At 33.8% G+C, this 25182-nt stretch overlaps 2 protein-coding genes and 1 pseudogene across 3 annotated transcripts; 1 reads left to right on the top strand and 2 right to left on the bottom strand.

Moving 5' to 3' along the window:
* The first annotated feature begins 5304 nt into the window (after nucleotides 1-5304).
* LOC129287091 (SNF1-related protein kinase catalytic subunit alpha KIN10-like) lies at nucleotides 5305-7634 on the top strand. The gene is made up of 7 exons (XM_054923244.1): nucleotides 5305-5506; nucleotides 5617-5801; nucleotides 6262-6444; nucleotides 6536-6667; nucleotides 6841-7026; nucleotides 7127-7213; nucleotides 7507-7634. The coding sequence occupies exons 1-7, from the start codon at nucleotides 5305-5307 to the stop codon at nucleotides 7567-7569; spliced, it is 1038 nt and encodes a 345-aa protein (XP_054779219.1). The 3' UTR covers nucleotides 7570-7634.
* A 4912-nt stretch (nucleotides 7635-12546) lies between these two features.
* On the bottom strand, nucleotides 12547-17681 carry LOC129285152 (uncharacterized). 2 transcript variants are annotated; one of them, XM_054920715.1, is made up of 8 exons: nucleotides 17491-17681; nucleotides 16273-16878; nucleotides 16054-16131; nucleotides 15289-15532; nucleotides 14829-14907; nucleotides 13997-14135; nucleotides 13263-13646; nucleotides 12547-12895 (listed from the first exon to the last, which is right to left on the bottom strand). In XM_054920715.1, exons 2-8 carry the CDS (start codon nucleotides 16861-16863, stop codon nucleotides 12692-12694), a joined length of 1719 nt encoding a protein of 572 aa, XP_054776690.1. In that variant the 5' UTR covers nucleotides 16864-16878; nucleotides 17491-17681; the 3' UTR covers nucleotides 12547-12691. The 2 variants fall into 2 exon arrangements, with proteins under 2 accessions (XP_054776690.1, XP_054776691.1); XM_054920716.1 differs by having other exon boundaries at nucleotides 14829-14904.
* A 790-nt stretch (nucleotides 17682-18471) lies between these two features.
* The window catches only part of LOC129285624 (leucine-rich repeat receptor-like serine/threonine-protein kinase BAM1), a 7361-nt pseudogene continuing 650 nt past the window's right edge, over nucleotides 18472-25182 (bottom strand).

Below are 25182 nucleotides of genomic sequence, written 5' to 3'. Positions count from 1 at the left end.
GTTAAATATAATATATGTGTTTGGGTCTAAAATGAAGTGCCAACGAAAGGGTAATAGGGGGAAGAAGAGTGAAACGACAAGCCCAAATAAAAAAAAAGGTTCAGTCCATTATCAAAAGGAAGTGTGCCACGCACGTACTTAGCTAACATGACCTTGAAGACTTAAAATGATTGAGTAGAGAAGACTGTCGAGTGGACACAAGAGCATTAGTTGAGGTGTCATGAATCTCACAAAACCATGCTAAGTGATCACGAATGCTTTACACATGGGCTCTAGATCTTTCAAGCATAATGGTCTCACGCAAGTGCTTATAAAAAGAATTCAAACGAACCATTGAGGGGATCATCAGTATCAATGTCATTATCAGTATTCATCATGACCTTTTTTTTTTAAATTTCCAAGTTATTTACCTTGTATTCACAATTTAGGTAGAATTATTTTTATTTTTAAGTTGTAAACAATGCAACTTTATATTTTACTTTCCTATTAATTCAAAACATCTTTTATTCTAATTCTTTTGTATTTTCACATTCGGATGAATTGAGATGAGGAACTTGAAAATCTTATTATTATCTTTGAGACTCATTCTCTGACATACTTAATATTTATTGTTTTGCAGAAAACAATATGTTTGGGTGGATTACACATGTAATTTCGTTCTCAAAAGCACGTTAATTTAAAAACCTGACTTTTAATTAATTTCCTAAACCATTGTTTGATTATACCAACAAAAATTAATAGGATGCCAATTATTTTTCAAACTTGGCTGACAGCTGTTCTTGAGTTTCAAAAAACTACATTGGGGCATTAGTTACATGGTAGTTAATTTGTGATTGTTCCCAAATTATTAATTTTTGGATAAATACTAAGGAACGGTGCTCTGGTTGAGTCATGGAGTGATTTCAACGTAACATGGTAAGCCATAAAATTATAAACTTTATAATTTTTTATTACACGACAATTTTATGCAGCTTGATTTAATTATTGATTAATATTATTTTAAATTCACGAAACTTTAGACAGCCAATTTTAAAGAATTTTGATTCATTATTTTTTATATATGGATACGCAAATATGTATTCAAATATTTTTTATTTTATTTTTCATGATATTCCTATAACCGGCATTCATCAGATTAATTTCTCAAGAAATTTAAGTGTCATCGTTTAAGAGGTTATATATATGCATACACATATATCCACACAAGTATTTATATATTTTTATTTGACACATCAGATTTTAGGATTTTACATATCAAATATTATATATCATCAGATGCATGCCATTTTAATTAATTACATGTTTAAAAGTATTTTTTATTTATATCATCCCATCATCTTTTCGCAACTTGCCCAACTAATTTCTACTAAAAATATTCAAATATAAATCATGCCAATCATAGCTTCAGTTTAGCATATGTATTTTTCACAAAGTATAAATCTAAATATACACAGAGATATATATATTAGTTAAAATGACTGAATATAATCAATATACTACCTCGATCTCCTATCTTCTTCTTTTCTTTGCAACAATAAAGGAAAGAGATTATTTACACATAAAGAATGTATCAGTAAGTATGTAAGTTTTTCCTAATTTACATTCTGTTAAGTTAAAGATAATATATACAAAAGTTACTCTTTAATGGCATGAAATTATATTTAAAAATTGGCATTACCAAATTAAATACGAGTAAAACCTTAATTATCACATTTTACATTCATGAAACTTCTTTTGTGTGTGAGTGTGTGTGCTGTGTGTGTGTACATATAGCTACTGTGAGTGATATGGTATAATAACATTGTATATTTCTTTTTCCATAATAAAAAACCAATAAAATAAAGTATTCCTTAGTGCAATAGACTACTAGTATAGTATGTTGTTAAAACTTAAATATATAGTTATTTATTAATCGTTTATGTATTAAGTTCATTTTCATTAATTTCAGAAGTAAAATATAATGAAAAGAAAAGCTTATCTATACTTTAAAAATAATAATAACTAGTATTGAATCTTTCTAAAGAAATTAAACAAAATACTCATTTTCAATCTCTCATTTGAGGAAAATCTTGAACAAAAATTTTGTCCAAACAAATTAAAGAAAAGAAGTAAACTACTCCCTCTGATCCCTAATATAAAGTACTTTCAAATACTTCAATCAAGGAGATATAATTAAGTTATTAACTTTGTTTAAAAATAAAATAAAATTTTAATCATATTCCTATTTAAATGAATTTTTTAAAATTTAAATTACATTTTTTATAGTTAATAAATTTAAATAATATTAAAATTAAAAAATCAATAACTATACCATAATGTGCTTTATATTAAGAATAAAAAATATTTTTTAGAAAGTCCTGCTCAGTGAAACAAGAGGAAGTTTTTTAAAATATATATATATATATATATATATATATATATTATGTAGTGAAAGGGCAAAAAACCATGGGGTGGGGCCCAACGTAACCAATTCGTGTGAATTCTGTCTCTTTTTAAATCATGCTGTCCCACAATATATGTTTCTATGTGTCTTTATCGCGTGATTTTTTCTTTGACAGGTTTCATATTTTAGATTTTACTTATTTTGGTCTACAATCTCATTCATGTAGGGCCCACTTTTCATGCATTTTTCATCTCTCCCACACGATTTTACCTTGTAAACAAAGGGAGAAAGCGTTGAGTAAGGGTGTTTAACTTGTATTTTCAATCTTATTAGAACAGGTTTTGTTTAAACTCAAAAACAATTGGTATAGGATTTTGTGGGATAAAATGGGACACAAGATTACTTTTAAAACATTCCATCTCATCTCAAATATTATATGTATTATTATTTTTATTTTAAAAATATATATTAAATGTATTAATTGTATTAATATAATTTATATTTATATTAATTATAAGTTCAATACAGGTAATTTTTAGGTAAAACTAGAAGTTTTTTATATTGATAATTTTAATAACAGAGTAAGATGTATAGGATAATATCATTTTTTTAATATATTAATTATATTAATATAATTTATTTTTATATCTATCTATTTAATAAATTTTTTTATATTATATTTTTTGCTTTATTTTGAGACTAGGTTAACATATATCAACTAAAGAAGAAAAGCAATAATTTAATGTTGTGTTTAACTTCTCTATTGTCATTACTCTTATAACCTAGAGATTACTTGTAATTGCTATCATAATATGTTATGTCTTATATATACCTAATTTTAAGTTGTTCACTTGTAACTATGATTGATGTAATTCAATAATTGACTTCAAATTATTATAATTTATATACTTATGTTGTTTTAGTTTTAAACTTAATAAGTTATATAATTTAAAATTTTAATAAACATTATTAGCCTAGCCTTTCTTACACATTATCTACTTTATTGTGATTGTGGGACATATTGATCTCGTCTTGATCCAATCATGATTTTTAACAGAACAAGATAAGACCAAAATAAAAATTCAATTTCAATTATTTTTCAAGACAAGACACAAGAGAGGAGTGTTCCACTCTCATTCTATCTAACGCACTTAGGTGAGAGGGATAAAGAGAGAGTTACAAGAAATGTTTTTTCTCACTTTAAAAATATTTTTCATTTTCAGAACACATTTAAGATTTTGTTTGGTTCATTTTGAATTGCACTTGATTGACTATTTTCTTCAAAAAAGTTTTTCTAAATTACTCGATCAAATTAAATTTAATGCTAAATGTCTTAACATATAAATCATATTATGTGTATATCGATGGAAAATTAGTTGATTTAAGATGGACAAAAAGTAAATAAATAATTTGAACATGAAATTTGGCTATATACACATCTTGTAATTAATATATCAATATATATATGTATAGGAACATATAAATATAGATCGCTAGATGCCGTAGTGAAAACTTACGTTTTTTTTTTCCAAATCAAAGTAAAGTCAACGATAAATAAATATTACACGGCTTGCGGATGATAATGAATATATAATAAATGAATAATTTCAATTTAGAATTTCTGTCATATAAATATGATTGTATGACAAGATAAATTCTAAAATAGCATAATAAGATATAATTACTTCTATAAAAATTTAAATGCATAAGTCTTTTTTTTTTTTTTGCCAACTAAATACACAAGTCTCATGACGCAAAAACTAATCATGGCATATATTACTTAATGTCATCACTCATGACTCCTTTTAATGCATGATATTAATTATAACATGGTACATATTTTTTTGATAATAACAATTTTAATTAATATTGGTGAATTAACCATTATAAGTTAATATAGGGGTAGATCTCACGCATGATCACACGCTCTCACGTCAATAACAGAAGGGACACAGTTTACAAAATGTGATGAGTTATGGGTACTTGAGTGTAATTTTCGGGCACTTCTGAGTATAACGCTTTGTTCACTGCTATAAGAACATGGCTCAGTAAACATGAGCAACATGCACTGTACTCTGGTTTTGTTCTTCAGTTTCATCAAATTCGCTTCCCAATGCTAACGTTGTAAATGCCAGTTTGTCCAAGTTAGTAAAACCCACAATCCCAGTGACGACGACGACGAACTGCCGTGCCGTGCAGCAGCATTCCACCGTATCTCCGTTGGCAGCTCCGACAACCATCTTCATCTACCTCGCTACCGCTTCGCTCAAGGTTGGCACAGATTAAGATTTCAATGTCATGATGCAGTTTCTTTTAATCAGTCATCTCGAAAGAACCCTGAATCATCAGTTGTCATCAGCTTTCTGGAGAGCTTGCTTTTCTATACATGAGACTTGAGCCTCCATTTTTCTTTCAGAGGATAATTTGAAGGCATTATGAAACGCTGTGTGTGTGCCCGAAATTTGACTGTTATGGCGAAGAAGTTCACTTAATTCTTCTTCGTTCTCAAACACACACACAATAGAGATATGTCTCCTAAACCGATCTAAAACGAAACAAAATATGAATTCTTCACAAGATGATATCAAGCCATCAATGGCATTACGACAAATAAACAACTCGTTAAGAGGTGAAACCAATAACCTCAAAACTCTCGAGGACTTATGAGAAGAGTACTTTGTTGTTAACCGCGAATCTCGTATTCGAATTCTTGTGAGAATATAGACAAAACCAAGGTGCTGATCATCTTTTGTGGTGTCTTCGTGGCTAGTCTCAAAGTCCTGCCTCATCATCATTTTCGAATTTCTGTGATTGGGGTTTCAATTTCAAGAGTCATGTTCTCCTGGGGTCTCAACATGTCAGAATTTGATACTGTTCTTGTTTATAACCATGTGCATATATACCTCTATATAGGTTTCAAAATGGAAGAATCAAGAGGCCAGCAAGCTGGTGGAAGCATTTTGAAGAACAAGAAGGTGTTAGAGAATTACAGGTTGGGAAAAACAATTGGGAAAGGATCATTCAGCAAGGTGAAGATTGCAGAGCATATATTGACAGGCCATGAAGTTGCCATTAAGGTTCTGAAACGAAGTAAGATCGAGATCATGAACATGGAAGAAAAAGGTTCGTCTCTAGCTAAATACTAAATATCAGTTACCTTCAATACGTACTTAATTCATCTGACCACTGTCAGAGAAATACATATAAATGATGATTCCTCTATTGTGTTGCAGTTGAAAGGGAGATCAGAGTTGCAAAAATGTTGGTACACCCTCATATTGTGAGAGTCTATGAGGTTATAGAAACAGAATCAGAGATATATATTGTCATGGAGTACCTTAAATTTGGCGAGCTTTTTGAATACATATCAAATAAAGGAAGCCTGGAAGAAGACGAAGCCCGTCAGTATTTCCAGCAAGTTTAATTCAATTCACTACTATTTAATTCTCATTGTTGTTAATTAAAGATATTAATGAATGGATCCAATAATTAAAGGTCTTGGATCTCATAATAATAGATTAAGCATTGATCCGGGATGAATTGGTCTTTGATAAACTTGGATTCAGATTCTAGAATTGGAATTCTCTTTTTATCTTTAATTTCTCCCAAGTAGTCATCTCCAGATATAAAACTAAATAACATGAAGAATTAGCATTTTTTGTACTTTCTCACAGGTTCAATATTTCAAGACTAGTTGTCTACAAGGCATTTTTAGTACCTTACTAGAAAGGTCAAAGGAGAATCTGAACTCTACTAATAACTTCAATATGCTATATATGACCAATTAATGAAAGGAATCTAAATCAATGATCCTTATCACAGACACTCATTAAAGATTATGTATAAGTGAGCTTATTGTATTGTTTTTTTGGAAGCAGATAATATCTGGAATTGAATACTGTCACAAGAACATGGTGGTTCACAGAGACCTAAAGCCCGAGAATCTGCTTCTGAGCTCCATAGGCTATCTCAAGATTATTGATTTTGGATTGAGCAATGTCATGCGTGAAGGTCACTTCCTTCAAACATGTTGCGGTAGCCCAAACTATGTTGCTCCAGAGGTCAGTTTGCAATTAATTCGGATATATATATATATATAATAATAATAATAATTAGTACTGGAATTAATTACATTTATTGATCAATCCGCAGATTATAGCTGGAAATCAGTATGCAGGACCAGAAGTAGATGTGTGGAGCTGTGGAGTAATTCTATATGGTCTTCTATGTGGGCGTCTTCCTTTTTATGAGCCAAACCTTGCAATGCTTTATGTTAACATAAAGGTATTTGAGTTGAGAACTCATCTCCATTATCTAAATCCATCAGATTTATGATTTCACTAGTGTTGATTAATCTGCAAAAGATCAAGTGAAACTTACTTGTTATGTGTACCTATCTTTTCATTCAACATTATACTGCTTGGGTTTTGATAATGCATGCATGTATGAAAATGTAGGGTGGGATATATACTCTTCCAAAGGGGATATCAAGTGGAGCAAGAGATTTGATAGTAAGGATGCTGGAGGTTGATCCCATTAAGAGGATCACCATTTCTGATATCCGCCGCCACCCTTGGTTTCAGGCTCATCTTCCAACGTGTTTAGCTGCTCCGCCGCCAGATATGGTGGAATTAGCCAGCAAGGTTTCTTCTTCTTCTTTTTCCATTGTTTTCTCTCCCAACCATAGAAAATAATCCACATATATTGAAACAAAAAAATATTATGTTTTAAAAAAAAAAACAGATTGATGATGAAATTCTTCAAGTAGTTAGCATGGGGTTTGATAGGAATCAACTAGTTGATTCTCTCAGCAGGCTCGAACAAAATGAGGTTCGCTTTCTTCTTTATCTTCCTTTGTTGAATGTGTTGGACTTGCATATCCTTTCAATTTCTTGAGTGAGAAGAAAGATAGAAATCGAATAGAGTGGGGTTCATACGATAACAAGTGATTCCCACCTCTATCTCGAGTAAAGTTTCTCTCCATGTGGAAAAAGATAAAGACAAAAGGTTAATTTGGTGGATCCTATTTCTATGTCTCTTCATCTAAAATATCCTGCACCTAATGATATATAATCTCAGAGCATCTATCTCTTTAATTTCTAATCATTTTGTTTTATCATCAGGCAACTGTTGTGTACTATTTGTTAGTGGACAATCAGTTTCAAGAATCCGGTGGGCATATCTGACGTCTGAGTTTAAAGAGATGAGGTTGACTTAATCTGTGTTCAAGTTCCCTAAGCTTTCTGCATGACTGGATGCTTGCAGTGACTTTGTTGCCACCAGAAAGCAATTAATATTGAATGGTAATGCGAAATCTGAAGCTAAGACTTCGTGCAGATTCATCAACAAAATATCAAGATTTATCAGTTCGTAGCGTTTTGTTCTGTGTAATGAAATTCTTAATGCAACATCATATACATTCTGCAATGCAATTTGTAATGTGAAATGTTAATTTCCTTTGTTTAATCAAAAGGAGCCATATATTAGTTTGATTATTTATTCATTTCCTCCCATCCCAGCTGGGCTCAGGTAAGTCTAAAATAGTAAGAATCTGTCCAAACAAACTAAATATGTTGAAACTATTGACTCATTAATTATGAAGTGAGAGATTTTGATGTCACTGGACTAAGATTAGAAAAACTGGTTAAATAGAGGACATGTTTGGATGGCCTCCTCAAAAGCACGTTTAAAAACCTGACTTTTCCAAAGCGCGTTTAATCAGCTAGCTAACACGAATCAGCTAATTGATTCTCCCTACAACCTTGAACAAAATGAGCTTCGCTTTCTTCATTATTTTCCATTTTGTTCAATTTAATGGATTTCCGCATCCTTTCAATTTCATAGATGAGAAAGACAGGTAGAAACAAATATATAATGGGACCCATTTGAGGACCCATTACCAAGAAGTGGATCCCACTTCTATCTCAAGCAAAGTTCCTCTCCATATGTAAAGAGAGATGAAAATAAAAGGTTAGCAATAGAGGGATTCAAATTCCTTGCTGATGATCTCTTTTATGTCCAAAGCTCATTTGCTTTGAAACTTGAATATTTCACTGCTTAATTAGGATTCTGGATTCAAACACTCTTCATCAGGTACATGAAGAAAAGAAACTTTTTCAGCATGGTTTTTTCTACCTATATATAAAAGATTTGAAATTTTGATGAATTCATTGTTTTAATTTTTGTTGCTGCATCTTTTAAACTTATCAAAGTGCATTGGTGATCCTTGTGAAATAATGACTGAGATTATGAATGCCATGAAACAATTAAATGTGTTGTGGAAGAACATTGGATCACCCTACAACCTTAAGTGCAAGCAGTGGACTCCTTATCTTGCTGTTTCTCAATCAAAGTTTGAGATTCAGGTAATGCATGTACTTTGAAATTCCATCTTTATATATAAATATATGCGTATTATATGTTATTTTTCAGCATATTACTAAACTAATATTTGAATTAACATGTGTCTGTGGGTGTATGAGGAGAAATACTTGCTAGATCTGCAGAAACTGGAGGGTCCTGAATTAGTATTTTTCGATCTATGTTCTGCCCTTATGGGGAAGCTTAAGGTTAAAGAGTTTAGAGAAAGTATTGCCTTTTGAGTATTATTAATTAAAGTTTCAATGCGTGTATATGTTGGAATTTCTTATTTTGTACATACTTCGAATTTTGGAGAATATTTAGTGGCTTCCTTAATCATCATGGTTGCTTAGTTATGTTATTTTTAGTTTCATGTGGAAACTGAGTTTTTATTTATTTTGCTGAGAAAAGCATATATATTAAAAGTTCAAACTCAATTTCTTACGTTTTTTCCGTCTGTCTCACATAATTATCTCGTTGATGATTTTATTCATGTCATCATACCACTTATATTTCTGTATCTTTATCACATTATTCTTTTTTTGACGCCTTGTTTTCACACATTGAATGTTATTTATTTCTCTTTAAGAATCTCACACATATAGTCCCTATTTTCTATTTCACTGACATCACTTTCGCATGAATTTTCCTCAATTCGAAGTAAATAATGTATATTATATAATTATTGAAAGTGGGAAATCTATAAATTTTATATTGATCCTCTTGTAGTTTAAAAATTTTCAACCTGCCCCAATAGTTTATACCATTTAGTTAAATCCCTATACATTTAAAAGTTAGCAAAACATTAATCTTCTACATGCATTGAAAGTATTGATAACACGACTTTGACAAATTCCAAAAAAAAAGGGGGGAAAACAAACAAAACATTACATGGCCCTATGCCATGCAAACCAATCATTGTAATTAAATTTCTGATATAAAAAAATCATTGTAATTAAACTCCTTCAAAGACACTTAAAAACATGGAAAATAGCTCCTTTTTCCCATATACTCCATGGCACACAAAATACAAGAAGATTCTCTCCTCCTTATATTTCTCTCGTGCTCTCTAAGTACATGTAAAAATGTGGCGGGATGGTAAATACGTAATTTGAAGGGGTCAACGAAAAAATGTGCTCTTTGAAATTTTTACTTATAAACAATTTTAAAATAGATTCCCCCTCCCCCACCCCTTCATGTTTTATTTTTAATTTAGCCCCTCTAGGTCATAGATCCGTCCTTGCACTTCCACAAGCACACTCCAATTTGAAGGAGATCTACAAGCACACTCTTTAAGAGAAACTTCTTCATTCTTGCATGCACCTTCTTGATCTTCTTCTTCTTCTTCTTCCCCAATATTCCCATTGTTGCTTGAACTATGAACCATACCACAAGCATAGGGTGATGATTTCTTCCCCACTATATTTCTGCAATATATCACAATGTTATGATTGTTCAGTCTAGCTATAGCAATTCATAATAGAATAGAGAAATAAATTAAGATACCTATTACGACGTCGCTTTTCAAGGAAAGATTGGAGGGAATGCCTTCTTGAAATAAAAAATAATTAATTAAACTTCCTATTATTAATTTCCTTATCACAATTATTAGTATTTAATTTGTTTCTTTCTCACACAATTAACAACATTAATGAGTAAATTCGTAAACACTATACGTTAATTAGAAACTTTCATGTCTGTATTAACAATTCTAAATTACATAACTGGATTGAAGGGTTGGTGATTGTATACGCTTTTGGAGTTATAGCATTTGATGATAAGCTTTCGCCAGCCAGAAGCATAATAGCTTGAGACTGACCAATTAATAAGTAATTAATTATTAATACCAATAATCAATTAAGTACTAAATTGCAGTATGAATTAAGGAATGTTGTCTAATTGAAGGCTGAAAGAATTAAAACTTATCAAGAGGAACATGATCATAGACACGAATAGCACCATCGTAAAATATTGTAAGCTGCTCCGATAAGCATGGTCTGACTTCTTCTGTTGTCAATGATAACATTAATTCTCCTTCACTCCTACACAATTTTACAATTAATTCTTCAATATCAATTTATCGATCAACTAATTAAATTCATTGTTAGTTAATTGACACGTGCGCGTGGACACACACCTAATTTGAGGAAGAAGCTTGGTCTCAGGCAAAGGTGGCATATCAATCAAAGTGGGATTGATAAATTTTGATTCATGATTGTTGTTTGTTGATCCAATGTTGCTGTGAGGCCTTGAGAGAAGGTTCTTGTCGAATAAGTTTATGGTTTGAGACATATTTTCTCTCACAATCGATCTTTGTCAGGTTAGGTTCCTGCTTGCCAAACTCCAAAATAAAAAAAATAAAAAAAGGTATTTATCCACAAGTAAATCCAAAAGTTTACGTTCATTTTTCTTAATTTATTATTTAATCTAACTTAAAAAGAAAATTAAATCATATTATTACGAACAAAAGTAACACGTTCATTTCTTGTGTGAAAAGTGTCAAGAGTGTGAAATCAGAAGAATCAAATCCACAACTCACTTCACAATGTAAAATTGCTAAGCTTATTCGTTTATAAATCAACACATCACCTAAGTGCATGGGGATTTTTTTCTTCAAAAATAAATATAAATCATGACTCTGTACATGCATGATGCATGAATACATACATGCATATATATACTGTAGAGAGAGAGAGAGAGTTTAAATGTTCTCAAAATCACTAGAAAGAAGAATTTAAAAGAAAAAATGAAAAATTTAATTACCTGCACAAAAGCTGTGCGCATATAATAGAAAGGAATGTGCTTAATTCTCAGAGCATGCTTTAAGAAAGCAAATGCTTATACATGTGCGCGTGCGTGAATAGAATATGCCTTTTAGGCTTTAGTTGAGAAAGAGATAGGAAAAGAATTGGGAATAACGCCTCAAACGACGTCGTGGTACTGCCTTTCGATGCTGCTTTTGAAACTCTGTTTTGACCTGTGCTGGTGTATCCATCAACGGATCCATATAGACACATTCAAATTTTGCACTTCGGTTCTAGCTAGTAAGCTACCTTGCCTAGTTTTAGTCTTGTGATATCTCTTTTTAATTTATTTTTTTAACAAATTACCTAGTATTTGATACTATCAATTGATCCAAGTTTAAATCAAGCCAAACTCAATTGAGATAAAGCTCCTGACAAAACTTTTTCATCGACTCAAGATCAAGGCTTTAAATTCGGGTCAAAAAAAAATCAAGACTTTAAATCCCCTATCACTCAACCAACCTTGTTTTGATTGTACTGTATTTTGTTTTATTACATGTCCATTAACTAACAGGCATCTAAAATTGAATGCGAGTTATGTACAATAATATTTGGGTATCCTGACTTCATGGCATACTCTCTGATGATATCTTTGAAGGTCTAATCTTTGCTGGAGCAGAAAATACTTCAAAATTAATGTCTGTTCTGACTCAATTGAGACTCTGTTCATCTAGAATGAATTTTCTCAGAACCACCCTCTCTTTTAGTTCTACCAAGAAGATCAAGAATCTCAGAATGCAGGATTGGATTGTTACTTTTAATCATATTTTAAAATAAGCAAATAAATGTGCAAACTGACTTGCTCACCAATGGTATGCTGAGAACTTAGATATTATGGTCCTTCATAAACCACCAAGAGGGCAGAGTTTTTCGCATTCCAACCTTGTTTAATTTTGTTGTCCTTTGCGCTGTTTTGTCTGTGGGCTTGTACTTCAATTAGTACATTGAGCAAAGTAAAAGCTAGTTAGAAAAACGCGCGGGGGGGGGGGGGATAAAGTATTATTCGAATTCTCTGTTTTACTCTTATAAACCCTAAATGTTAATGACTATCATACATTGAGCAAAGTAAAAGTCAGTCAAAACAACTCAAGTAACATAAAATTCAGGTTTTTTTGACAGTGGCGAAACAAGTCAAAAGCAAAACCTACTTCATCAAAGTCTGAACAGCAGCAGAAATAGAATTAGGACGAGTAGCAGAAGTTTTATGCTGATGATTCAGCGAGTTTGGACCACTCCATACAGATACACTGCTTTTAGGAAACAGAGTCGCACATAAGCTGGGAAGCTGAGGGTTTTCAAAACAAAATTTCTCGAGCAACTTGGCTCTCTCCTGTTTACTTCGTGATTCCTACAAACAGAGTAAACAGCATGTATAACTTGCAAGTTGCAACTACATGTAACAGAATAATTGTATCAGTGACAAGATAGATATCTACATACAACTTTTAGGTGTTATCATGAAATGTGAGAGCTATTGAATTGTAAAATTTGTCCCCATATTATAATTTCATTTCAAAATTTGACAGCACACATCTAGAGAGCTTCATTTGAATCCTATCCAGTTCAATACAACAAGTCTTATCTCACTAGATAAGGTCAACCACATGGATTGCACAACATCAATGTGCTCTATCAGTACCTAAGCCCTTTTGGAGATGTTAGATGACAAACGTAGAAGCCATGCCAACTATAACATAATGAGTATTTAGAAATACCTTGTGCTTCTGTTGCTGGATGGCCAAAGCTTGTCCTTCTTGTTCGCCTTTAACAGCAGTTTCATCTCCAAGATGTGACTGCTTAAGATTTTCGCCCTTGTCTTTCTTCTGAATGTCTCCCTCAGTTTCTTCCAAGTCTTCCTCTTCTCCATCCTCCTCCGCCTCCCCTTCTTTCTGATCATTGTCATCATCTTCATCTTCGTCATCTTCATCATCCACGTCCATGTCATTGTGCTTCCCCTCAGAAGGACTAGACTGCTTCTCACCAACCTCCGTTTTCACCTCCTCTCCTTTTTCCTCCTCAGCATCCTGATCAGTGCCCTGTGATTCATCCATATTTGAGGATGAATCCTCACTTCCAGGGCTCTCTACCTGCATGGATTCCTTTAAAAACAAGACAACATTACAATTCACGTATGTCGACATAAAAAGCAAGCCAGTCATATTCTTGTATTGTCCAGATGAACATCTACACTAAGTGCTAAATTCTTTTTTTTTTTTAATCATTATTGGGCTGATGTGCAATTATTTGAGTTTGAATTCCCTTAAGATGCACATCATATATGTATATGGGCTCACTATGAATTAGGAAAGTTGAAGGCGTTGCATCCAATCCTGTATTTGTAGTTAATGATATAAACTTAATAAGCTATCATGCATCCTAAATTACTTCCAAATTTCCAGACACATCTCTAAATAAATAAAATGCAGTGTAAAATTTATTTATACCATACCTCTTGTTTAATCTCTCTAGCATGTCTATCATCAACAGATCCAATATTACCCTTGGCCATTCGGGCATTCTCTTCCCTTTCCCTTCTACGGCGCTTTAGGACACAAATAGCACATAAGCAATCGTGTTTATGGCGTCTTCTGCAAGTAGATAATTTTGATGAAACGAAGCAGTAACTATTAAAATCTGTCAGCATCATTACATTCCAGGAGAAGAAAAAAATTTGAATGTAATATAACTGCAAGGTAACCTAAGTTAAAACCTCATCATTCATGGAAAAAAACATCTATTATAGAATTGCCCAACCTTACACAAGAATGGGAGTAAAAATGTAAGATAGGGCATATTGAAGGAATTTCAATTGCCCGAGCTCATGCTAGGAATTAATTTACTTAAAATTTATAGCGGATCTTTTTAAATATCCATGTGAGATTATAGGATAAAGTAGAGTAGAATAAAGTTCATATCCATGCTTGACAAAAAAGCCTGGAAAGAAAAGATCTAGAGGCCTGCAAAAACAAGACAACATGAGATAAAATGGAGTGCCAGTACCTATTTGACACGTGTTAGTAGCCACTCTATTTTGCTGAATAAAAACCACTAACCATCTCCAGAGCTCATGAGGAACTATTAAATCCCACCGGATAACTTTTAGTGTTGGATATCTTTGTAAAGTTGTTAGTTTTGTTTATTTATTTAAAAAAGACAAAATCCTCAACAAGGGGTTTGATCATGGCAAGCAATTTAAAGTCACAATTACATCCACTATTAGCATAATTATTACATTGGTAAAATATAGTCAGCAGGGAAGAAAGTAGTTCAGGAATACACACCCATGACGCTTTTTTGTCTTCTGCTTTGATTGACCACCCTTCGCTACTTTTCCTTCACCAGACTGTCCTCCATCCTCTGCTGAAGTTCCAGTCCACACAAAATTTTTAAAAAAAGGCAAGCTCAAATAGCTATCGGAGTACCATGGTGCAGTATCTTACAAAAATAAAAATCCTCCAAAGGATCAAAAAGTTATGCAACAGAAAAGAAAAACGTTTTGACCTACAAAAGCCCAAGATATTGAACAGGAAAATTACTTCATATCCCACCAAATGCACAGAAAAAAAAATAATAAAAAACAGTATTACTTGGTTTTCTGCATTCCATGCAAAAACACAAATATCCTGTCTCCATATGCAATTGTCTAGCTTTTAGCCAAAACAAACAAGGGAAGCCGAAGTAAAAGAAAAAGGGGCTAACATTTTGAACTAGAAAAAAGAGCATCTATAGAAATCATCACACCTTTAGTTGTTTTTGCATGTTCACTGTATAATCCAGCTGCAGTCCAGTACTTCATAAAATTCTTCTTCACACGCCTCATAAGATCCAAGATATAGTCACCTTTATTGTTGTACTTATAACAATTGCTCCAAATGTATTGAACGTCTTTAAACACATCCTCTGAGTCCATATACTTGTCATTCCTTTCAAGACTGCTGCATATAGTTCCAAAATCCATTGGTGTATCTATAATATCAAAATAGTCCTGGTTCCAGACAGCATAATGTCATTAGACACAAAATCACAATCGATAGTATAAACCTTTTTTGTTCTTAAATTTTATTATCAACCACATCAGTCTCAAGGGCCAAATTTGGCAACAACTGACATCTATTAAACAATTACCAACATCCAATAAAAAATTCACAGGAAATACAATGAGTTAGCCATTAAATTAAACTATACTTTTACTTTCCATTTGGCAAATTTTTCATTCGAGGCAGGCTAGGATAAGCACTAAAAATCATTGAAATAAGAATGACACCAACAAATTACTATAGTAAATTACAAGAAGAATTGCAGGTTGTGAAAACACAAAGTTCGTGCTAAGAGTTCGACAATTCAACCAACTACGAAAGCTTTGATCCTTTGGAACTATTTGGCAGCATATCAGAGGAGTTTCATAATGTCCAGGAGAAGAATCATTAAGGGACCCAAACACAACTGGAGAACCATCTACTCGAAGCCAATCCATTGGAAAACCTAGTTGAACATGTTTGTACTTACAGGGATTCCTAGAGCCTCAGGATTCACAGGAACATTGAAGGGTTCAGCAGCATCCATTTTCATCACCTTCCTTATAACCTATGAAAAAGGAGGGGGAGAAAGACAAGATCCAAGGTACAGATGCATTAAGAACTGAAATTGTAAGGCCTGCTTGATTAAAAAGAGACAAACTAGAAAACCATAAAACAAGGAAAACCAGTATGAAAAACATCAACACACCACTAAAGCAGAATCCAATTCTTGCTTATTATATCGTGGATTTTTTTGAGTGGCATTGGTTTCTTTGGCATGACTACTCCCACCCGATGGTGACAATGATTTTCCTGTCTGGTTAGAGCTTGATCCAAAGACCTTTGAGGACTTAATTTTTATACTCCCAGCTTTCTTTGACAGAACACTCAATTTAATCTCGGGCAATGAATTAGCACTGTCTTCTGTTCTCTCAGTATTTACACCTTGTTTCTCGAACCCTTGATGCTGGCTACTCTTATCAGTATCACTTTGAGTAGGGGCATCAGAAGAAGTGGGCTGAGAGTCTAACACTTTTGATGTCCTGAGCTTCACTTTAACGCGCCCAAATGATTTTCCTGCTGCCTTCTCAACAGAACCATCAGGATTTATGTTGGCAAGGTTGTAATGATGGTCTGTCCCAGTCGAAGAAGGTGTATCAGCTTCCATTCCAGAGTCAGATTTATTGTTACCAAATTCATCCAAACCAGATACTTCTTCCTTATTTCCACTTGTCTCATTAGCACTAATTACAGGGGTGACTTTGGCCTTCCCTTTCTTTTGCCCACGCTTGCGCTTCATATTCTAACTAGGTCCCTGAGCAAGTTTTAAAATAAACAGAGACAAAGTTAAATAACCAAATTCCATCCCATGATCATTTTAAACGTCAAAAATACAACATTAGGAATCATTATACGCTAATTTTGCGCTCACAGATGTTTCACAGGAAGATGTCCTTTTTTCTTTATCTTCTTTCTTACTCTCAGAATATTTCTGATGCCGCAAGAAGTACATATTCACAAAATCAAAGCGTTTGAACATGAGAACGCAACAGATTTAGCTAAGTTAACTTATATATTAACTAAAACAATTAAAAAAAACAAATAAAAGACATAATTTCCCCCAAAATTTTCAAATGGCAAAATCCCAGAAATGAACACAACTTAAAAATGCTACAACAAAGCAACTAGTGACCTCCCTCCCCAATTTAATGAACGAAAGGGTAAAACCACAGAAATCGGCAAACCCCAAGTTCGAAAACAAGAAACCAAAAACTCTTTAGCACCATAATATATGCAGTCAAGCTCCGTAGAACAGTGAATTTCATATCGAACAGCTAAAAACCGAAATTTGAACAGAAATCGGAGGGGACAAGCAACAACTATAACAGTAGCAGCAAAAGAAAAACAGAGATGAGGAAATGCGTACCTTGGAAATCAGAGTGCCTGGTTGGTGAGTCCCTTTTATACGTTTTGGAAGGCGAAGCGAATTTTATTTTTATTTTGTTTATTTATTTTTTAAGGATTTGAAAGGGGTTTTCGCGTTTTCGATTTTAGAGGGAATTTTGACGACGATTACAGGCGCTGATTTTGAAGGAGACCCCAACGCTGAAGCGCTCAATAAGGGTTGGGAAGTGTTTTTGTTTTTAGTCGTCAAGTCCCAATTAGGTTATTGGGCCATTGGCAAAAAATTTAAAGGCCCATCAATTAATCACAGGGAACACGTATACATGTGACTTGGGAGAGAGATTGGTGAAAATTTTTATATATATATATATATATATATATCTATATACACACACTCTCCCTCCTTTCAAAACAATTTTAAACATTCAACTACATGAAAAATTATGCTCGATATCTAAAAATTAAAAAAATGATTAAAAAAACTGTTGTGATTTTTTTTTTGTTACAACTGGGGACAGATGTAATAATTTTTCTGATTGAATGAAGAGGAAAGATATCACCACATTACACAAGTTAATTCATTTAAATAATTTCATTATTATTTCAATTGATAACATGTCTTTTTAAAATTATTTATATGCTTATTATTATGATTCATATCGAAGCTATTAATCATTAATTAGTATATCTATGTTTACCGTATTATTTAATTGTAAAAGCTATAAACAATTTTATTTTAACTTTCAGATCCCTTTTTCTTTTTTTTTTTCCTTTTTTTGCCAGATCAAGATCCGTTTGAATAAAAGAAACTGCATAGAATTAAAGAAAAAGGTTCGGGGAAAAACAACAACAACTGTGCGTACTAATTATCGTCGTTATTTAGCTAATCCCTAATTATCCCCAATTAATATAAGTTTTAAAATTAAATGGGAAGAATAAAGCAACCAATTGTATGAAAAATGTTCAGAATATAGAAAGCATATATATAATTAAGGCAATGAAATGGAATTGAAATTTAACATCTATTTATAAATATATATTATACATAAAACATGATTACAAATGAAAATCATGCAAGAACCCCAAACAAGGATTTTGAGCCTCAACCTAATTATACAGTGCCACCCCTTTTTAAGAGAGTTATGAACACCATCATCCGTTTATTTCTACACCTCTTTGATCAACAAAAACTCTATATATCTCCCTAAAATTAATAAATCTAACCCCCCCCCAAAAAAAAAGAACATAGAGTTAAGGATTTAAAGAAAGGCAAATTATAACATTAATAGATATATGCCCTAAAGAATATTAGAGAAAATTAACTCAGAAAAAAGAGCTCAAGTTTCTCAAGCCAAAAGGTCTTGTTTGAAAGTGGGAGGACAAGGATTTGCTTTCTCAAGGCTTTTGCTTGGAGGAATAATGCTATTGGAATATGAAGATGATGTTTGGTTGTTATTATTGATACTGCTGTTGTTGTTTTTGTGTTGTGAGGCTACAAGTCGAGGGAATTCGGAGAGCATTTGAACAACGTCTCTCATTGTAGGCCTCACAACACTGTTCTCTTGTAAACACAGCAGAGCGATGAATAACATGTGCATTGCCTCTTCCTTCGCCACCAACGATAGCCTCATGTCGATGATGTTCATCGCTTCTTCCTTTCGTCCATTGGTCGCCTTCTTGCACCATTGCACAAGGTCTACTCCATCTCCGAAATCTCCTACTGGTCGCTGCCCTGTTATCAACTCTAACAAAACTACTCCAAAACTATAAACATCACTCTTCTCATCTACTTTTAATGTGTAAGCATATTCTGCGATTCAAAAAACAAAATCCATTAATTGTCTATTAAAAAAAAGCTTGTAAACATGAATAGTAAAAAAGATATGGTCAGAACTCAATAGTAATGAAATGAATAGTATTTAATTAATAAAATCAAATTTTTTAAAAATGAGCTAAAGTTAAAAATAAGTGAAGACAAAAAGATGTCAAGTTGCAAACAAAAAGCCAAAGAATCTGACAAAAGAAGAGCTGGGTGGGGAGCAATGTAGAGGCTTGCTTTCCACGTAAAAACAATCTGCTCTCGACAGTATGATACTTCACATCAATTTTCTCACATCACGATCCATCAACCCACACACACACACACACACACACTCGTGTCTGTGCATTCGTCACTGACAATTATTTTTTTTTTTCGTGTCTTTTTCTTATGTCCTTATCGTGACCAGTGAATATATTTATTCATAAGAAATTAGAGCAACAAATAAAAAAAGTCTCTTCAATCAAAAATAAAATTTCACTAAAGACAATAAAATTTTTTGCCAACCTTTGATTCTTACCCTCGTTTTACCATATTCTTTTCACTTGAACATAATTTTTTTTTTTGATTTTAAATTTTATTTAAAAAATAGAGAAAACATATGTTCCTAACTGTTAACTTTTTAATTATCAATTTAACTATTGAACTTTGAATTAAAACAATTCAATCTCCATGATTTCTTGACTCGAAAAAACTCAGTTCCTATAAATTTTAACTTGATACAAAACCTTCTATAATTATTTAACTCAATAAATAACACAGACTGGTTGTACTGAATTAAAGTTTGATAACTAAATTGATAATTGATAAAAAATTTAAGGACTTAAAGTTATATCATCCAAAAAAAATATAAGAGGTGCTTAGATTAATTAGTTATAAAAATAATCCAACTTAATCTAAATATGCAGTAATAATTAAATTCTCAATAAAAAAACATGTCTTTTGAAGAGGTACCACAAGTTATTATTAATAAATAACGTTTGGGTCTAATGCGGGAGCGAAAGCAAAAGATGCACGAGAAAGAAATGAGTGGAGATTGCGAGACACGCGCTATAGAAGGTGCGTGGAAAGGATGATATGGAAAACCAAAGGCGATGTGGTGTCTGACTGACTGTTTGGAGAGGGCAATGATGGTGTAAGATTGACCTGTTGGAGACAGCGATTGAGGTGTGCCCCACCACACCAGATCCCTCCCTCCCCGTTCCGGTCATTTTCATTTTAGCCTCTCCAAAAAAATTCTCTCCTCCCTTCCCCAAAAAATTCCATGCATATCCATCCTCATGCAGAATCAATTCGTATCTCCAAAATATTTTTTTAATCCTATTTTTTTATATTTATATGACTCAAGCTTCATGCAAATTGACCATAGTAAAGTTAATTAAACAATACTTTCATATGAAGATGATAATTTGATAGTATCAAGAATAATAGAAAACACTTGGTTTAAAAATGGTAAAAAAAGTTTAATTTTAAAAGATATTCAAATTAGAATTTTTGGAATTGAATATAGGAAAACAATTACAACTTTAAATTACATAAATAAAGTATGACGAGATTCATATGATTAAGAGTTTTAATAACTATATTTTTCTTTTGTGGATGTCATGATTATAATAGCATGGACCTGTTAAGCTTTCATAATTAACCTCTAAAAACAGAAAAAGATCCCAAACGGAAACATGACTTTATTATTGATTAAATTTAAAAATATTTTATATAGAAAGAGACTAATTTTTTTTTCAAGGAATAAAAGTATTCTTAAAAAAAAAGTGTAGGAAATTTATTCTATTTCATAGTAGGTACAAGAGCGATCCAATCATGAGATTCCTAGGCCAATCCGGGTTTATCCCATCAAGGCAACTTTGACCGTTGGATTATCAAAGCAGAGAATCCTACGGCTACAAATCAAGATCCTTGTTTTGTTCCCAACTTTACTGGGCCATTCCCGTTTGATTGAACACGTAAGTTCAATGAAACGGCAGTAACTATCAACGTGACCCTTGGATTTAACCGAGCGAGGTAAGTTCACCCCTAACTAACTTAACTACCTCACTAACTAACTACCAACGAACCTCCACCAAGATACAATGGAATGTGATTTTGATTTTACACTGCTCCTTTCTTTAAAAAAATATAAAAAAATTAATATCATTTTTTTATATTTACTTCTATTTAATAAAATATTTATTATAAAATAAATATAAAATAATTATTTATTAAGATTATTTTTAAAAAATATGCAATGATCATACATTTTAAAACACTAAAATATTTTATATTTTTTAATATTTAACTCTTCAAAAAATATTTTATATTTTTTAATGAATAAAACATTTAAAATAAAATGTCAAGGGCATTATATCACATCCTCAAGATTGAAAAATTATTTATTTTAATCATATTTATAGAATATCTTTACAATTTTTTTATCCATCCCCATCAATGACAAGATTATTATTAAGTAGTGGAGTATTTTATAAATACTTTTAAAGTATGTACATTTATTAGAAGTAAAGTTAAAAATAGTTAAATTTTTAGAAAACATTATTGATGAGATTTAAAATTTTTTTTTAAGTTATGAAATAATTTATCAATAGGATCAAATGGAGTATTGTGGAAAATATTTATGGTAGGCAAATAAACTTTTTTTAAAAAATAAAATATTTTGATTTATAATCACTCTTAAGCACTTGGTAGATTTAAGCACATTTAACTCCAATCCTGTGCGTGAATGGTGACATTTCGCTTACTAAAATCAGGCGTGCATGTATTTCATGGGAGAATATGTTATTTTCAGGTTTACGATGGATCAAGTTTTTGTCTCTTCTGGATTTGATTTCGTGATCTATACTGAGAAAATGGAATGGTATGAACAGGATTTAAGAGGATGATGAAGGAACGTACCAGGAGCGATGTATCCATACGACCCTGCGATGGTAGACATGTACTCCGAATTGCCGCCGTCGATCAAGAACTTGGCGAGTCCGAAATCGGCCACGTGTGCTTCGAAGCTCGAATTCAAGAGGATGTTGTTGGATTTCACGTCTCGGTGAACGATCAACGGCGAGCAATCGTGGTGGAGGTAGCACAGACCCTTCGCCGCATCGATCGCAATCTTGTACCTCAAATTCCACCCTAGGAACGATCCTTTTTTCCCGTGCAACGCCTCCCCAAGGCTTCCGTTTCGCATGTATTCGTATACCAGGAGATTTGTCTCTCTGTTGGAGCAGAATGCAAGCAATCTCACGATGTTTCTGTGTCTGATGTTGCCTAGGGTTTGAATCTCGGCTCGGAAGCCATGGTCGTGGCTGTTGGCGCCAAATCCTAGAAGCTTCTTCACTGCGATTTCGACTCCATTTGGCATTTTCCCGTGGTAAACGATCCCGGCGCCACCTCTTCCGATCACATTGCCGTCTTTGACGCATTCGAGGATGTCGGAAACTGTGAAGTCGAGCTTCTGAAATGCCGTCAGTTTCCATGAACCCGGGCCGTTCTTTCTGAACGATTTGGCTTTAAGTATGGCCGCAACGGCAAATACTAAGGAGCAAATTAAAAGGCCCAGGGCGAAGATGAGCTTGAAATCGGCAGAGCTTTTCCTTGGAGGGGCTGTGATTGCGTTGAAGTTGCAAGGGTTGTTCAGGAGAGAACCGCAGAGTTGAGGGTTACCCGCGAAAGCTGAGGCATTGAGGAACGTGAACTGCCCTGTTTCTGGCAATTTGCCTGAGAAATCGTTGAAGGAGAAATCAGCAGTAGTGAGACTCTTCATGGTGCCAATTGACTTTGGGATGGTTTCGTTCAAATGGTTTCTTGACAAGTTCATGTAATTCAGAATGTGGATGTTAGAAATCTCATTTGGGATTGCTCCAGAGAGGTTGTTCTGGCTCATGTCAAGATAAGTAGATGGGAACAGTTCCCAATTTCGGGTGGAATCTCTCCAGAAAATGAGTTTGCTCAGATCAAGCCTTAGAACTTGATCGAGTTGTCCGATGGAAGACGGGATAGGACCAGAGAATGGTTCCCACTGAGCGAAAGCATCTGAATGGAAGAGAAATTTGAGAGTGAACGAGGTAAAGGACCAGATAAGCTGTGTTTGACAAATGAGCTGGCCTAAGTTAAGGTGAGAGGAGCTATTGCCATTCTCTGACAATTTCCTGACAAGTAGTTGTTCTGCAACTCTGCGAAATTTAGGTTAGGAAGGTAAAGAAAACCATTGGGAATGCTACCATTGAGGTAGTTCTGTCCTAGCCTTACTCTAGTGAGACTGTAAACAAGTTCCCGACCTTCTGGTATGGGACCAAAGAGGAAATTGTTGAGGAGAATCAGGATCCTAAGCTGGTTGAGGAACAAAGATGAGGTGGGATTGTACCAGTGAGCTTGTTGGAGGACAATCAATATTTTGCAGATTCCCATTTTGGCCGAGATCCTGGGGGATTTCTCCTGTGAAGTGTTCTTCCACAGCGCAAGTGTCGCTAAATCTGGCCAATCTGCAATGTAGTCTGGTATGGACCCATGCAGTCTGTTCCCCAAGAGATTGAAAAGCTTGAGCTGCCTGAGATTGATGAACTCAAAGGGATTCCCCAGTGAGTGCGTTTCTGAAAGATCAAGGTACACCAACTTGGTCAGGTTGCCTAGCTGTTTTGGTAGGGACCCGGAGATAGCTGATTGATATGCAAGTAAAGAGTGTCAAGCCCTATCAAGTTTCCCAGTTCTTTTGGAATTGGACCGTCCAAGTCACAACTTGAAAGATCATGTGAACTAAATTTACCAACTTCCCAACTCCATTGGAATCCCACCTTCGAAAGAGTTGAAATAGCCCAAGTATATCTCTTTCAAGTTACTGAGATTGCCTAACGCACCTGGGATTTTCCCTCGTAGATCATTTCCCGCAAGTGAGAGATATTCCAGCCCCACACTCTCCATAACTTTCTGGATTGTGCCATAGAAAAAGTTCCCACAAGATCCAAGTACCTGAGCTTCTTCAAGGTCAAAACCCCCCATGGAAGCAAGGCAGTGAAGTTGTTTGTTATAAGCATCAAGAATCTCCAAGTTCTCCATGGTAAAGTAGTTCCAATCCAAGCTGCCACTGAGCTGGTTGTTCGAGATGTTCAGATATTGAAGACTGCTCAAGTTGGTGATCTCAATGCTGCCTGTGAAGTTGTTTCCTGCAAGTGAAAGGTGGGTGAGCCGATCGAGTCTCGAAATCCGAGCAGAAGCAGAAACTGAGCCATACAGATTCAAATCGGTCAGTCCACCGACACTACTCGACCACGGTGGCACTGAAAATTCCAATCCACGAACAAACTGAGCTTGAATTTAAGGTGTTCCAGGTACTTAGAGCAGGGTCTGGAAATTGGAACTCTTCTTTGAGTGAGGCTAAGACATGGAAGTCACTGAGCAAAGAGGATGCAGAAACGCAGGAACCAGAAGACAGAACAGGGTGAAAAACAATCAAGGGGACCAGTTTTGTTGGAACTTGGATATGTTCTAGAAGATTGAGTTTGGAAACACTCGAAGCAAAGACGACAGTTTTTAAGCTCGGAGACAATAATGGATTTTCGGCAAAAGGGAAGAAAAGTGACAGGAATCTGAGAAACTTCAAGTGTGTATGATGAGCTTGAGGAATCAAACATTTCACTGAAAGAAAGAGTCTTGAAATACAAGGAAGTAGCTAAGCTCTCCTTTTCTGTTTCTCTTTTCTCTCTTTTGCTGTCTTTTACTTTGAGAGCAGAGAACGAGAAGATGAATTCCGCAAAACGGGTATTAGCTGCTAATTCTCTTCCCTTCGGGTTTTTCTTTAGGTAAAGCTCAGAGGAGGAAGGAAAAGGCCATGAGAAAAAGAGATGAAAGAGAAGAGGTAGTTTCTGAAAATTGTTTACTGGGATAAATAAAATGAAA

This window comes from Prosopis cineraria, unplaced genomic scaffold (assembly GCF_029017545.1).
Source record: "Prosopis cineraria cultivar Desert tree isolate PC_DT_omini unplaced genomic scaffold, ASM2901754v1 PC11, whole genome shotgun sequence".
NCBI classification, from domain to species: Eukaryota; Viridiplantae; Streptophyta; class Magnoliopsida; order Fabales; family Fabaceae; genus Prosopis; species Prosopis cineraria.
The sequence above is the reverse complement of the archived record's forward strand: the minus strand, read 5'-3'. Positions and strand labels throughout refer to the sequence as shown.

Coding starts and splice junctions, on each gene's coding strand:
- LOC129287091 (XM_054923244.1), top strand. CDS start 5,305: ATGGAAGAATCAAGAGGCCAGCAAGCTGGTGGAAGCATTTTGAAGAAC. Junction 5,507..5,616: donor CATGAACATGGAAGAAAAAG/GTTCGTCTCTAG, acceptor ATTGTGTTGCAG/TTGAAAGGGAGATCAGAGTT. Junction 7,027..7,126: donor TGGTGGAATTAGCCAGCAAG/GTTTCTTCTTCT, acceptor AAAAAAAAACAG/ATTGATGATGAAATTCTTCA.
- LOC129285152 (XM_054920715.1), bottom strand. CDS start 16,863: ATGAAGCGCAAGCGTGGGCAAAAGAAAGGGAAGGCCAAAGTCACCCCT. Junction 14,136..14,828: donor AAGACAAAAAAGCGTCATGG/GTGTGTATTCCT, acceptor ATCTACTTGCAG/AAGACGCCATAAACACGATT. Junction 12,896..13,262: donor TCCAGCAACAGAAGCACAAG/GTATTTCTAAAT, acceptor CTCTGTTTGTAG/GAATCACGAAGTAAACAGGA.